The 15,829-nt window shown below is 33.5% G+C and overlaps 2 protein-coding genes across 3 annotated transcripts; both read right to left on the bottom strand.

The window, feature by feature from the left end:
• Positions 1–1,752: 1,752 nt before the first annotated feature.
• casp6b.1 (caspase 6b.1, apoptosis-related cysteine peptidase) lies at positions 1,753–6,087 on the bottom strand. Its single transcript, NM_001005973.2, has 7 exons — positions 6,024–6,087; positions 4,359–4,392; positions 3,799–3,939; positions 3,603–3,679; positions 2,683–2,858; positions 2,460–2,595; positions 1,753–2,322 (listed from the first exon to the last, which is right to left on the bottom strand). Exons 1-7 carry the CDS (start codon positions 6,052–6,054, stop codon positions 2,078–2,080), a joined length of 840 nt encoding a protein of 279 aa, NP_001005973.2. The 5' UTR covers positions 6,055–6,087; the 3' UTR covers positions 1,753–2,077.
• Positions 6,088–7,012: 925 nt separating this feature from the next.
• On the bottom strand, positions 7,013–13,524 carry casp6a (caspase 6, apoptosis-related cysteine peptidase a). Of its 2 annotated transcripts, none has more exons than XM_087242695.1 (8): positions 13,410–13,524; positions 13,110–13,145; positions 12,438–12,477; positions 12,212–12,361; positions 12,022–12,098; positions 10,229–10,404; positions 9,997–10,144; positions 7,013–9,904 (listed from the first exon to the last, which is right to left on the bottom strand). In XM_087242695.1, the coding sequence occupies exons 1-8, from the start codon at positions 13,438–13,440 to the stop codon at positions 9,669–9,671; spliced, it is 894 nt and encodes a 297-aa protein (XP_087098821.1). In that variant the 5' UTR covers positions 13,441–13,524; the 3' UTR covers positions 7,013–9,668.
• Positions 13,525–15,829: the final 2,305 nt, after the last annotated feature.

Here is a 15,829-nt window from a genome sequence, read left to right on the forward strand (position 1 = left end):
CCTAAACCAGGAAAAGACCCCTCTGATCCAAATAACTACAGACCAATTGCTCTAACCAGTTGTTTATGTAAAACTATGGAGAGAATGATTAATAACCTTCTTGTCTGGATACTGGAATCAAATAAACAATTAACTGACTACCAGTGTGGATTTAGACGTGGAAAGAGCACGTTGGATCAATTAATTCGAATGGAAACCTATATCAGAGACGGATTCATCAGGAAAGAACATGTTGTTGCGGTCTTTTTTGATTTGGAAAAAGCATATGATACAACATGGAGGTATGGAATTTTAAAAGATCTTTACAGAATGGGATTTAGAGGAAGGCTTCCTATCTTCATCCCAAACTTTCTCACTAGAAGGAACTTTAGAGTTCAAGTGGGAAATTCTCTATCAAATGATCACAAACAAGAACTTGGAGTTCCTCAAGGAAGTATACTCTCTGTCACACTCTTCAGCATCAAGATAAATAGCATTGTGGAAATCATTCGACCAGACATGTTCTGCAGCCTTTATGATAGATGATCTTTGTATCTGCTACAGAGGGAAGAATATGAGCACAATTGAAAGGCAGCTAAAATTATGTATTCACAGAATTAACCAGTGGTCTGTTGAAAATGGTTTTAAATTCTCTAGAACCAAAACTGTTTGCACACATTTTCCAATCAAAGTAGTTAAAGAAATCAAGTTTTTAGGTCTTCTTTTTGACAACAAAATGACTTTTATCCCTCATATGAAGTTGTTAAAAAACAAGTGCTTGAAAGCAATGAACATAAGCAAAGTGTTGGCAAAAACTAAATGGGGAGCAGATTTAACTGTACTTTTGCGTCTTTATCGAGTTCTCATTCGATCCCGTTTGGATTATGGGAGTATAATTTATGATTCTGCCAGAAACTCGTATAAACAGATCCTCAATACAGATGATGTACTGTATTGAGATCCTCAATACAGTACATCATCAAGGATTACGAATTTTAAGGCATTTTAAGAATCGATTTGATCAAGTAGTTTTTACCAGATGTCGTATTGGGCATACAAGAATAACACATGGTTTTTTGCTCCAAGGTGAAAACCCTACTTTGAAAAACTAGTTTGTGCTGCAAAACTCCTCTTACTGTAAAACATATTTTACTGGACTGTCCTGCTTTTACTGATTCCAGAAGGACTTTTTATGAAATTAACTCTTTTAAGGACATTTTTGAAAAAGTGAAACCAGAAAAGATTTTAGAATTTTTATCATGATTAAATGTATTAAAAAAATCTTATTTATTAATGTTTTATTTTTATTTTTTTTTAATTGTATATTTATTGTTGAAAGATTCCTGCCATGAAGATAGCCTTGGTTGCTGACATGGCATTATATAAAAAATACATTACATTACATCAGTTCACTACAAATTCAAAAGTGAACTGTACTTTGATTAAGACTGTTCAGTTTTCCCATTATACTATAGGGCTGCACAAACCTTTTCCTTTAAAAACATGTATTACGAAAGCCCTGTTTATTTTTAGGTGCGGTTTTCAAGAAAACAAATCAGTAAATACACACATACTTTTTCATAAGTCAAATAAGTCAAACAAGAGAATGACACTCTTAATTCATATTTGCTGAGGTAATAAATAGATATAAATGTAAAAAGAAATCTAAATGTAGGAATGTATAACTTACATATACTAGCAGAGGTCACATGTAGAACATATTACTGAATTATTGGAATGCACATTCCAACAGGTCAGAATAATCACATTACATAGGAAAAGATCACACTTTATTTTTAGGCTTTACAAAACAAGTGCAATGTACAACAAAACTGGAAAAAAACAATAAAAACATAACAACAGGTCAAAAGATATGTTATTACACAATAAAAAAAAAGCTTAATGCCTCTTAAAATATGTAGTCTATGTCATATCAAAATACTCAGATTTGTGGACTTATTTAGTTAGGTTTAAGGGTAAGGATAAGATTTTAAAACAGAAATGACGTTCCAGGATCACATCTTAATTGGCAAAATCAAACCCACCAAAAGAAAATGAAAAAATCCCTGAATTTGAAATTGCCATGGAGTAAAAAACACTATTGGATCTGAGTATTGTCTCTGAAAAACAGCCTCTTTGTGAGCATGGACGCAAAGCAAGGCATCTGTTTTTTGCCAATAGCAGCGCGATTCCTGCAGTTTGGTACAGAGCGCAATGAAACTTTCATGTTAACAAGCGTCAGGATGTCAGTGAACTGTAGCTCTGAATGATAACGCCCCAAGATTTCACACAGATCCTGAATGTACCATGAGCCATTCAAGGGCTCACGAAAAGAGCAAAATCCTTTAAAAGAAAATAAACAATGCAATCAATTTTTAAAAGTCTGACATTACAGTAATGGAGGTACATTGCATCCAAGTTGTTAAAAGAAAAACAATAATAAAATCTCAGTAAAACGAAACAAAGATATAAACACTGACCTTCAGCTGTTGAGTAACACATAATGAAATCTGCTCCTGCTGGAAGGGTGTAAAGCACTCCTGCATCTACAGCCATTTCAACATCCTCCACACTCATTTCAGTCACAGCATCATCCAGTTTGTCACCACGGCAAGCCTGTTTTTTCAAAGAAACCACAGATTTAAATGAGATCTAAATTCACATGCCGATTTGTGGATGACATTTTGTGAAGAACACAATTACCTGCCAGATGAAGATCTTGGGTTTACCCACAAGACTACGACATTTATCCCCCTTGAACAAATCAGTAATTTCAGGTATTTCGATCTTCTTATCATTGGCATAAACATGGCCATCTTCCCCATGACTTAAAAAGATGCAGACGAAACAGTCTGCATCTACATGATCAGCAGCAGAGGCTGAAACCAAAAGAATATTGTGGATTAAACAGAACCAAAATTCATTTAGAAAACCATGTGTCGATACAATAATAAAAAATATATATCACTATCTCTAAAGTTAACTTATTTCTTGCATATCAATGTGAATAATTATTGCAGAAATTACATCCAGATGTCAGAACAAAAATACCAAAAAAGCTAAATAAAGTAAATAACAAAGTAAACACAATTATTCTGAATATATTCCACAAAAAACATTCTAAGTCAAACAAAAGTTGCACAAATAAACACTAAACGATGTCTACAACAAGCCTTTCATACACAACCTGCTGCATCCCAAAAACAAAGATCAAAATGGTTAAAAAGCTATAAATACTAAAATCCTAACAAGCGTATTGTTTTGCCCTTGTTTTGTGCTTCTCTGTGCCTGAGAAGATAAACCAGGTTTTTCAACTTTTATTGGAGGAAGTGGATCATGAAGAGGATGATCACTCTGTGGCATTTATTGTATTAATAAAAAAATATGTAAAACTTAACTAATTCTGCTTCAAAAAAATGAAAAGTAATGAGAAAGAACTGTTGTGAATAACCCTTTGCAACGCAAACAATAGATATGATGTGGAGAAAATGAACAATGACTTTCGTCATGACAGTTAACAGAGCAACAAAGACACTGTTGATGAGAAGCTGTATTTAGCAATACTCAGGTTTAACTCTCATTTCTTAAAATGTGTCAGAAATAAAAAAAAATGGATGTTGTACCTTCTTGAATTTTCAACAAAACGTCATCCCGACTATAATCATTATAAGCCTTCACCTCAAAATTCAGCTCTTGAAATCTTCAAAAAAACATGAAGAATCAAAATGTTAATTACAGTTTCTTTACCTCAATACAATACAGGAAAAATTACTTGCTTATTAATTACTTGCTTTAATCGGCATGTTTTGCATCAAATACCTGCTAACAAGGTCGTCTCTGTCTTTATCTGTGCCATTGCGGGTTTTCAGTCCGAGCTTCCAATCGAATTGTTTCTGGTTAAAGATGAGAGCCATTCCTCGCCTTGCGTGTCTCATATCATACTCTTGATTTGGATACACACTAAAGACAAAGATGAATTACATGTAAAATTACATAACATTTGAAGCATTAATAACAGTATCACTTTACAATAAGGTTTCATTAGTTAATGCATTCATAACATGAACAAACAATAAACAATACTACTATTACAGCATTTATTAATCTTAGTTGATGTTAATGAAATTCGTTGTGAGTCCTTATTAATTGATAGTGATTAACAAATGTTAACAAGCACAACTGTGGATTTTAATATTCTGTTAGAAACTACTGAAATTAACAAACTAAGCCTTATAATTTATGCACAAGTCTATATTATTATTACTTAATAGTAAATAAATTGGCTAATGTAACTAATGTACAGTGTGATAAATGAGTAACTCAATCTCATAACTGTACAATGTTTACATAAATACATTGTATCCTTTTTAAGGAGTTACCTTTGAATCCTGCCATCGGTTTCTGTTATATTTTCTTTAACAAAGAAAAAAAAAAGTCCAAATCAGAAAACAGAAAACTGCAAATCACTCAAAAATTGCAAGTGAACTTAAAGAAAGAAACAAGACCACAGTACGACACTCGACATGTAATAAACATATGAACATACAGTACTCAACATGTAAAGTGGATTAAAATCTTTCATCAAAGTTGTCCTAAAACTGTTGGAAAATACCCATTGTTGTCTTTTGATCATTTTAAAAGGATCAAAAAAACCTTTTCAAAATTATCATAAGACAACAATGGCTGTTTTACAACAGTTTCAACTTTGATAAAAGATTTTGATCCACTTCAAATGTTGAGTACTGTACATGGGCAAAGATACATACACGACGTTGGAAGGTATGCAAACATAATACAGATTTGCATATGAATAGCACATAGACAAGGAAAAAATGCAATCTATATAAACCTTTACAATCATAAATATTTAATCATAGATAGTTTTTGGACTAACTGTGGTCAAAGAGATATAGAGAAATTCTAATGAAATGATTAAATTTCATTAGAAATTCATTCATTAAATTAAATGAATTCATTCAGTCATGGAAATTTCAATCGTTAAATTTCAGTATTAAAGTTGAGAAATTTTAATGGAAGTACACAGACTTTTAAACATGGCATATACATCATTAATAGAGAGTGTTCTCACATATAATATTGCTTCATGGTTTTGTAGCACAACACAGAAGAAGATATTATTGCAAATTATCAATCAGGAAAATAAGATAACTAGTCACAAAAAACATTCGCTGCAGATTCTATTTGACTCCTTTATGGAAAAAACAGCAATCGGGATTTGGAAAGATAATACTCATCCCCTTCACTCTGCTTTTGAATCGTTACCATCAGGACGCAGGTTTAGAATTCCTAAAGCCCAAAGAAATGCTTATAAAAAGTCATTTATCCCAATAGCAGTTATTTTAAATCGGATTTGAAGTGAGTGAGGTGGTTGCCAAGAATGATCTGCAGTATTTTGTAAAGGGTTAACTTGGTTTTTAAACTTTTAACTTATGCTTTTGTTTTGATGAATATTGTTATTGTGTGGTTGTTGTATGTTTGTAATTGTTGTCTTAAATCCAGTGTTGAAGAAAAATTTCCTTTCTGTGTCAAGCAGAACGGACAATAAAGTTTAAACTAAATTCAGAGAACCTATTTTAAGGTCAAGTCTACTGATCAATGAACATGCTCAAGTTGGAGTTTAATGGCTTAATAACGCTGCTGAAGAAAAGAAGAGGTTTTGATTGCAGTTTCTACTGCAAATATTACTAAAACACTACAACCATCAATCACCAGTCGTTAAATAAATTACACTTTTATAGTTTCTAGTGTGTTTATGGGAGATGTCACCAACAGAAGAACAATAAAAATCAAATTTTAACCATTAAATTCTGAGGGTTTATATTATACATTGAAAAATAAACTAAAGTAAACCTTAAGCTTTTCCTATATTTACACTGCTAGCACACTTTTATAAGACCAAACATATTAATTTAAATTATTAACTTTTAACCAAATGTGCCGAAATAATGAAATGAAACCTGCAGATGAGCATGAACAAGAAACATTTTACACAATTCTTTTATTCAACCAGATGAATCGCTTACCTGATTCATGGCTTCTGGTGTTAGTTGCCATCGCGTTTGATTTGTTGGGGTGGAGTGGTGGAGTCTGTGAAATTTAGGAGCGTTTTAATGACAAACTAATAAACAACGCAGTCACCTGAAGGCAAACGAGTCACTAAAGCGTTAACCAATCATACAGTAGCTCAGTAAAGTTGTGCCAATAACGTTGTCTGTCACGTTCCCACCCTTCTTTCTCTTTCAACGCATACAATACAATGCAGTATAAACTAGTTTTACAGACATTTCTCTGGGTTAAGATGAGATTCATTGTGTGACCACAGTCTGTGGTTTTGACAAATTTGTTTTCTAAGGAAAGAAAACAGTGGAAACAGGTTGGCTATAATACAGGTCGGCCTTGAATGAAGAGCCTAAATGTTGAAAACTGAAGAATAAACATCTTTACATACTTTGGTTGCAGCACAGAATATTCTACTGGCATAATAGGAATTACATTACTTTTGTCCTCAGATGTTTCACACCTATTTTTTTCCCATTGCTACATCCTGGTAAAGTAAAACTAATTAGGCTACTGTTTAACCATTGACGGGTTAAAAATGAAAGTAAAACTAAAGTACTGTTTGCAATGTCATCCTCACCTTTTTAAAACGTGTAAAATACACTGCACAAATTGTAATGGTCACAGCGTCTAAGCAGCTGTAGCATAATAATAATAATAGTAATAGTAATAATGCAATAGTATAATTTGGGAGATTTTCCTTTTTGAAGTGTGTAAATCTATTGTTTCTATCCATTGGCCAATACAATTACACAGATTTGTTGAATAACAGACAAATGTTTATGTAAAGATAAAATATGTAGGTGCTTTTTTTGATCCACAATTAATCTCTGCAATTTAATAAATCTAAATGACTGCAATAAAACAATAGAAAATAAATCTATACTGTTTTAATGCATTCAACATGACAGCTTGTTTGGCGAGCATTCTTAATAAAGATAACACAACACCAAAGTAGTAGTTCCCAAACATTTATTTTCAGTTCAAACTTTGTGATATGTGATATTTACTTGAAAATCCATTCCAAGCCCTTATCAAAACAATCAAGTCAAATCAAAGTTTAGTGAGGTATATACTTCATAGAAAAAAAAAAAGAAAAAGTTGAGTCTTAAAAGCAGGAATGCAAGTTTAAATATTCAGACAGGTCTGTTCATGCTAGTGTATAGGAAAAGTCTCATACACAGATAAAATGCTATCATAGTGAAACAGGTCTGAACACAGCCACTAACACAATTAATATGATTTCATTTTCAAGGACATAATACATATTACAGTTGCACCAACATTAAAATGGTCAAGTTATTCTTTTCAACCTGAAGAAATCATATATAAAGAGATAAAAAAACACTCACACAAAACAATATGACAAAAAATGTATCAGGATTTCATTTTAGGTTTAGCAAACGAAGTGTTACATAATTAAAAAACTCAACACCAAAATAAACATTCTATTATATAGTGAGCAAAATCTTTGATCAGAGAGGTGTAGTGTGTCTTTGTGGCTATATCACTTCTATTTAACATTTATGGAAAGTCACAATGCAAACAAAAACATAAGCCCTTTTTTAATTCCATAAGCCCATTGTAAAAAAGTAATTGTTTGTATACACAGTCAGTGGACAAGAAAGTTTGTGTTTTAGGATTATTTTAAAGATTTTCAAGTTTTAAAGTATTAAATCACTGGACATTTGTATTTCGCCTATTTCTGACTAAAACTCGCCATCAACAGTCTAAAAAAGGTACTACTATTAATACATGTCATAGATAAACAAGACCAATTTTAGTGTGGTTAATGACAGATTGTGATTACACATACCGCACAGCATTGGTATAAAGTTATATTAAAAAAAATCCCAAAAATATAGTTTCACAGTGATCTGATTTATATCTTTAGTTATTCCTTGCAGAAATATCTGGGAATGTCCTTACCTTAGCCTGCAGGCAACTCAAAACATGTTTTGCATGATTAATAATACTTCCTTGTACAGTAAACAGTAAAAAAACCTGAATCAAATTATTTGCAGAATTTTAACCTGCCCTTTCAAACCTTCAAATGGTCTGTCTGTCTGTCTGTCTGTCTGTCTATCTATCTATTTATCTATCTATCGGAAAAGATTAAGAGACCACTTAAGAGACGTAAATTGGTTGTTTTTGCGTTATTTCAAGCAAATTCGTACTTCCGGTTTGAAACTAATTTTTGAAGCTGCGTCACGGCCATGACATAATAGGGTGTATTCCAGCGTGCAGACAGGATGTCCATGCCAGAGTGTGTCTTATTACGTCTTACAGTGTGTTGCATTAATGCATGAGTAAGGCTTTGTTCAAACCAATCAGCGCGCTCTATTTTGCAACTTCATTAATATTCATTTCTGTCACAGTGTTTAGATGACAGACACACCACGTTGTATTGGCAAAACAAGCGTGAAGTGTTGCTTTTATAGTTTGCTGCAGTTAAGTTGTTTTCATTTTCTCTCTGTGAGAGCGCAGCTGGAGTCACGTGTGGATTAACAGTGTACTTACGTGTCTAAGGAGGATTATTGTTTACCTGAGAGCTGTTCTCATCTGCAAACGATAAGATCTGGATTCGCTTGTAGTCTTCTCTTAATAAAGACACGGTTCTAGTTGCTGGTGATTGTCCTGCCTCTACAGATTTGGTAAGTGAGCGACCAGTGCTCTTTGTTTATTCAGTTTGTTCGTATCGAACTAAGTTAACTATTGCACTGAGTGTAAACATGTTAGCACCACAACCAAACTTTAACCTCGTGAAGGATTTTCGCCGCATTTTGTGACCAGAATAACACGCGCGGCTTACTGACACTACCTGCTGTGTGCATCTAAGTTTCCGGGAAATACTGAGGGTTTTTTTTCTCATTCACCATACGGTATCAAACATTGCATGAAAAATACATGCTTAGAGCAGCTCCTCGAATCAAATATTTAGTTTGTCGCGAGGGGCATTAATGAATTCCCTGAATGAAAGAGCCAAACTGCAGTTAAAGTCCACCATTTAATAATTTGGCATATAATTCGACTACAGATGTCCATGTAAACACCATCACTTTCTCCTGTGTGTGTGTGTGTGTTTTGACTCTGAAACTCGTGCGTGCCCAAATAGACACTCCCACACCATCCCACTTTAGTTCCTCCGACACTCCCCCCTAACCAGAGCTGGACACGCTGTGAAAACACCCTGCTGAAACAAGGTGGTTTCATGGCCCTTTAAGTCTTGAAACAGGGGTGAAATAGGTTCCCTTTAAAATACAAACAGGTTTCTGAAAAAATGGTTTAGTACATGAAATATTGATTTCTTAAATTAAAACCTTGATAATGTGTTGTGTACGAATGAATTTAAACATGTCAGAAGACATGGGATCTTTGTTATTTTATGCAATACAAAAATGACAAAATTTGTATTTAATTTTGGAAGAGTTGTCTTCAGTAGTGCTCAGAATTAAAAAAAATATATATACGTTTTATAAAAAAAAACAAACAAAAAAAAACTATAAATTGTCAATTCAGAGAAACCGAAATTAAATAGTCATAAACTAAATAAATCTAAGAAATTTGCATAATCCCTGATTTTGTACCAGTAATAGGCCTAAACACTAATATTACTTTTTGGGCCTGAAAAACAGCTTCTTAGTGAGCATGGATGCAAAGCAAGGCACCTGTTTTTTGCCAACAGCTGAGCGATCCTTGCAGTTTAACACACTGCGTAAGGAAACTTTCCTGTTAACAAGCGTCAGGATCTCAGCAAACTCCAGTTCTGAACCATAACGCCTCAGGATTTCACACAAATCCTGAATGTACCATGAGCCATTCACAGTCTCACGGTGAGAATAATACCCTTTAAAGAAAACAGACAAACAATATAAATGTCTCTTTCTAAGATGTAAACAGCAAATCATTTACAGTACCAGAATTCTCAAACACACAGACCTTCAGCAACAGAGTAGCACATAATGAAATCTGCTCCTGCTGGAAGAGTGTAAAGCACTCCTGCATCCACCACCATGTCATTTGTCACCTGACTGTCCACCACGTCCATCGGAGTCACAGGATCATCATGTTTGTCACCACGACAAGCCTTGTGTTTAAAAACACTTGCATTAACACTGAATTACTGTAACTCAATCAGACATTGTATTTGATAAATGAAAGGCATAATTACCTGCCAGATGAAGATCTTGGGTTTGCCCACAAGACTACGACATTTATCCCCCTTGAACAAATCAGTGATTTCAGGTATTTCGATCTGCCCATCATTGGCATAAACATGGCCATTCTCCCCATGACTTAAAAAGACGCAGACAAAGCAGTCTGCATCTACATGGTCAGCAGCAGCGGCTGAAACCAAAGAAACATTATTATAAAATTAATTTAATCCTCTCCATCAGCTTACAAAACCCCAAGAATCAATTGGCCCCAAAAATTGTAAATTCTGTTATCATTTACCAACCCCTAGTTTTAAATGTACAAGCACAAACAGTAGATTTTTTAGATACTTTTGTCCCTCAAATGAAAGTACTTTCTCTGGGTGAAAATATTTTCAACCTCTCAAACTTGATAAATATCTTGAACAAAAGTCTTACTGCTTTGGACATAAATAATAGAATCTTCCTTTTGGAGCACACAAGTATGACAAGGGTGACAAAATGTTGCTTTTCAGGCACGCTCTGAGTCACTCACACACACACACACACACACACACACACACACACACACACACACACACACACACACACACACACACACACACACACACACACACACACACACACACACACACACACACACACACACACACACACACACACACACACACACACACACACACACACACACACACACACACACACACACACACACACACACACACACACACACACACACACACACACACACACACACACACACACACACACACACACACACACACACACACACACACACACACACACACACACACACACACACACACACACACACACACACACACACACACAACACACACAAACACACACAAACACACACAAACACACACACACACACACACACACACACACACACACACACACACACACACACACACACGAGCAATTCCATGCAAATGTCAACCTTGCCATGAAAAAAAAAGTTTTCGCCAAAATAGTGAATCGGTTTCTTCATTTTTTGTGTAGGCTCATATTTTACAGTGATTCAAAAATGTCTCTGTAAATGTTTTTTAAACTATTTGGTAAACTTGATTTTGCTTTTTCCTCATAAATGCAAAAATGTAAAATCAAATCAATCATGTTTGTTCTATAGTGATTAAACACTTCTCCTTTTGATTATCATTGTTTCTTTTGATTTGTGCAGTTTAAATCACAGAATTTCTACAAAGTATTTTGTATACTGTAAACGTGCAGACTTTTTTTTGTCACATCCATAATGCATGTTTATTTTCCTTATTTAAAATATAAAAAACGTTTACAGATTGATATTTTTCTGCTCCCATAACTATTTGTTTAGAAAAATATAAAAGGATGTTTCAATATAATGTTAACATAGACTTCCTCCATCAACTTATGTTTTGAGATTTTTCTATAAATGTCACATCCATAACGCTGGAACTGCTCATATATAAAATATATTTTTATTTTTATTAAACAAAATGATTTTAATTCTGATTGAGTTGAAAGTCCATTAAATGTAAATACAGTTTTGGCAATTGGTTATTTTACACCGATATATTCTTAGACCTAAATCAAATACAATTAAACAGGTTAATTGGATTTACATAACAAATATAATATTATTTTAACAGCTACATATCAGTAGAATTAGTAGAAAAAATATGGATAATTAATGTTTTTAAATTTAACAAATAACATTTGTCATTTCAGCATGCTCAATTAGCACGCTTGCAAATTATGAAAAAATTAGCCTTAAAGAGAATATATGAAAGATACAAGCAACACATACCCTCTGTGATTTTGGACAAAACTTCATGTCGTTTGTAATCATCAAAAGCTTTAACTTCAAAATTCAGCTCTCGAAATCTACCAACAGTTATAGAGAAAAATTAACAAAAGTAACTTTAATCCAAGACCAGAAAACAGTACAATATTAGCATGCACAACTAATAGGACTTTTTGTTTGCTTGGTTAAATACCTTCTAATAAGGTTCTCCTTGTCTGCATTTGTTCCAGAACGGTAGCCCAATCCCAGTTTCCAAAAGAAATTTTCATGATTAAATATGAGAGCCATTCCCCGTCTCTTGTGGTTCATATCATACTCCTGATTAGGATCCATACTAAATATACTGTCAAACAATTTATTTATACATAAGTATAGTACATTCCCCATTACTAATATGATTACAATCTTTGGCAAAATACCTTTGATTAAAGCTATCAGTCTCTGTCAGGTTCTCTTCAACTGAAAAAAGAAAACACCATCAAACATTTGGCTTGCACACACTCTAGACATTAAAGGTACAGAGCTGTCAATGGGGTGGTACCCTTGCAGAAGGTACATGTATGCACCTAAAAGATACATATTAGTTTTTTTTTTTTTTTTTTTTTTTACATATTACTTATGTTAGAGGTAATATCATTAGTACTTTAATTTTCAAAAGATACTATTGTACTAAGGTATCAATATATAGACCCTTTAGGTAAAAATGTATCCCTTTTTGAAAGGGTACCTCCACAGTGACAGCTTTTGTAGCTTTATTTCTAATGAGTGTATCTGGGATCTGGTGTATAGAGTATGCAAATATTCAGAGCATGCATTTATTTCACAAAAATGCAAACCAGGCTAAGATTTGTGACCACTATGCTTTAAAGGCTGTACTTAAAATCTAAAGTTCACTGAACATATACTGAGGTCAAGCCTGTATTGTTTATTGAGCACCTGGTCAAGCTGGATTTCAATGGCTTTGCAAACAGGCTGTCTAGCAAAGCAGAGTAGACATAGGCTAATAATGCTATATTTACACTCCATACAAACTATTTCCACTCATTCTGATACTTGGAACAAACACGACAATAAAGTGGATTCAGTTTTACCTGTCTGTCCTGCTGAAGCGCTGTCCTTCTCCACAGCTGCTAAAACAAAAAATACACTCTTTTTATAAGCGCTGTGACTCAAGTTACAGTAAGTATGAACTCATTTAGTCAAACATTGTAGTTGACATTTTATGTGTTTTAACGCGAAAAGGTGTTATTTGTGAACAAATACCTTCTACCTTTATCAGGTGCTAAAATAAGGAAATGAAACTCGCGGTCTCACATGAACAGCATTCACAGTGTAGCTACACACATTCAAGTTATTTATCTCCATACAGAGAAACTAAACTAATCCCTTACCGGATCCGTCGCTCTTAGTGTGACTTGCCATCGTTATTTATGTGAATGTAGGCGAAATTGAGAAGAAATGTAGAGACAAACCAACTTCAGCAAACACAGACCAGTCACCAAGTGCAACAGTAAACCTATCGTGGGTCACTAAATCTTTAACCAATCACAGGACACTACAACGTTACCCAATCACAACTCTGCAAACCTTTGGTGGAACTCAGTTGGTTACTTCCGCATTGAATTCTTTCTTTCTTTCTTTCTTTCTTTCTTTCTTTCTTTCTTTCTTTCTTTCTTTCTTTCTTTCTTTCTTTCTTTCTTTCTTTCTTTCTTTCTTTCTTTCTTTCTTTCTTTCTTTCTTTCTTTCTTTCTTTCTTTCTATTATATTATATTATATTATATTATATTATATTATATTATATTATATTATATTTATTCATTCATTCGGCTTAGTCTCTTTATTTGATCAGGAGTCGCCACAGTGAAATGAACCACCAACTTATTCAGCATATGATTTTACACAGTGGATGACCTTACAGCTGCAAACCAGCACTGGGAAACACCCATACACTCACATTCACACACATACACTAAGGCCAATTAATTTAGCTTTAGCTTCTTAGCCTTAGCTTTTTAATTCACTTATACCGCATGTGTTTAGACCAGGGGTGCCAAAACATTTTCTTATGAAGGGCCAAAAACCAAACTTGATTGAGGCTAGTGGACCGAAGGTAAATATAGTTGCAATGGGTAACTTTCTAAGTTACTTATTAATGTTTAAAAATGACTAAAAAACATTGCTTTATATTAAATAAACTATTTATTTGTATTTTTTTTTTACATTTTATAATGAGTTATTACAGTTTTTATAATCATTTATAACAGAATTACACTAGTTTTTTGCCTTGCTGTCCGATGTTCAATGTTTTTTTTTTTTGCATAGTTCTCTGACAGTATTTAAATAAAAATCTGATTAATTTACATTTCATTAAAACATTTCATTTTTTTTGCTCTAAATAAAATAAATACAAAGCAATAAAACAAATAAAAAGGTTACGTGAAATTAGAAATGAAGATGTGTTAAAGGCATGCACCCTAACCTTAATTAATCTTAATTAATCATGCAACAAATAAACAAATAAAATATAAATATATATAAATATCACAAATGGCTCCAACATTCATTCATTTTCAGCTTATACCTGTATTGACTTATTATTGTTAAAGTATATTATATTAATTAATTCATTCAGCTTAGTCCCTTTATTAATCTGGGGTCGCCACAGCGGAATGAACCGCCAACTTATCCAGCACGTTTTTACGCAGCGGATGCCCTTCCAGCAGCAACCCGTCTCTGGGAAAATTATATTATGTTATATTATATTTTATTATATTATAGCAACTAATGCATTTAAATTATCTGCAAATATACATTTTTTAAGGAGCTTTAGGAAAAGCCAGGTTACAAATAAAATTCAGCGATTCTCGCTGAAATTAGATAATGTCTCATCACATTAACAAATAAATTAGACAATGTGAATCATGATAAATGAAAGCATTACATTACATTGCTGTTGTGTTGCATCTTTTAATTTTCTAACATTGACTCATATTACATAAAATCACACGCCATAATCCCCATTGTTACGTCCTTGTATTTATTTATTTGTTACTTTGTCACCCTCTAGTGTTTTGTTGCTGTTTTTGATTGAGGAGACCTGTTCGCACCTGCAGATCATTGACCGCCGGCTCACGCTGTAGTACTTCAGTGACTGGGATTTAAGCGGCCGTCCAGACGCGGAGTTGTGCTCCTTTTGTGTTCAGCCTTAGTTTAATGTGTTTTCTCCCCACACTTTGTTTACGTTTGGTTATTTAATTAATAAAACCCCTCGGCCGATCCGGTGACCGTGGTCGTAACACCCATACTTAATTGAAGAAGTCCTGGTAACACTTTACAGAACATGAATAATGATGTATTAATATGTAAACTAAACATTAATTTACTATGAATTAATGATAAGTTAAGGTATGCTCGAACTACCTTTAACTACAACATGAGTCACATGAGTTCATGTGTGAATAACGGCTACCTTAATTACTTTTTAGTACATGATTGTTTGTTAATTAATGTATTAATTATCACATTAGTTTATCCTTAATTTAACCATGATGAACTCATGATATGTTAATGTATTATTATGTTGTGACTTTACTTGGAGGGACACATCATCATTAACCCATTCTTAACTACTCATGAACTCCTTATGCACGTCCAACTAGCGAGTTTACACTGAATAACAATAGAAAAGTGTTCTATCAACAAGAACAGGAGTTCATGAGTAGTTAAGGATTTAATAGTGATGTGCCCCTCCAAGTAAAGTCATAATATAATTATACATCAACAGCTCATTAGTTCATGTTGGTTACATTTA

This window comes from Danio rerio, chromosome 3 (genome assembly GCF_052040795.2).
Source record: "Danio rerio strain M-AB ecotype USA chromosome 3, GRCz13ab, whole genome shotgun sequence".
NCBI classification, from domain to species: domain Eukaryota; kingdom Metazoa; phylum Chordata; class Actinopteri; order Cypriniformes; family Danionidae; genus Danio; species Danio rerio.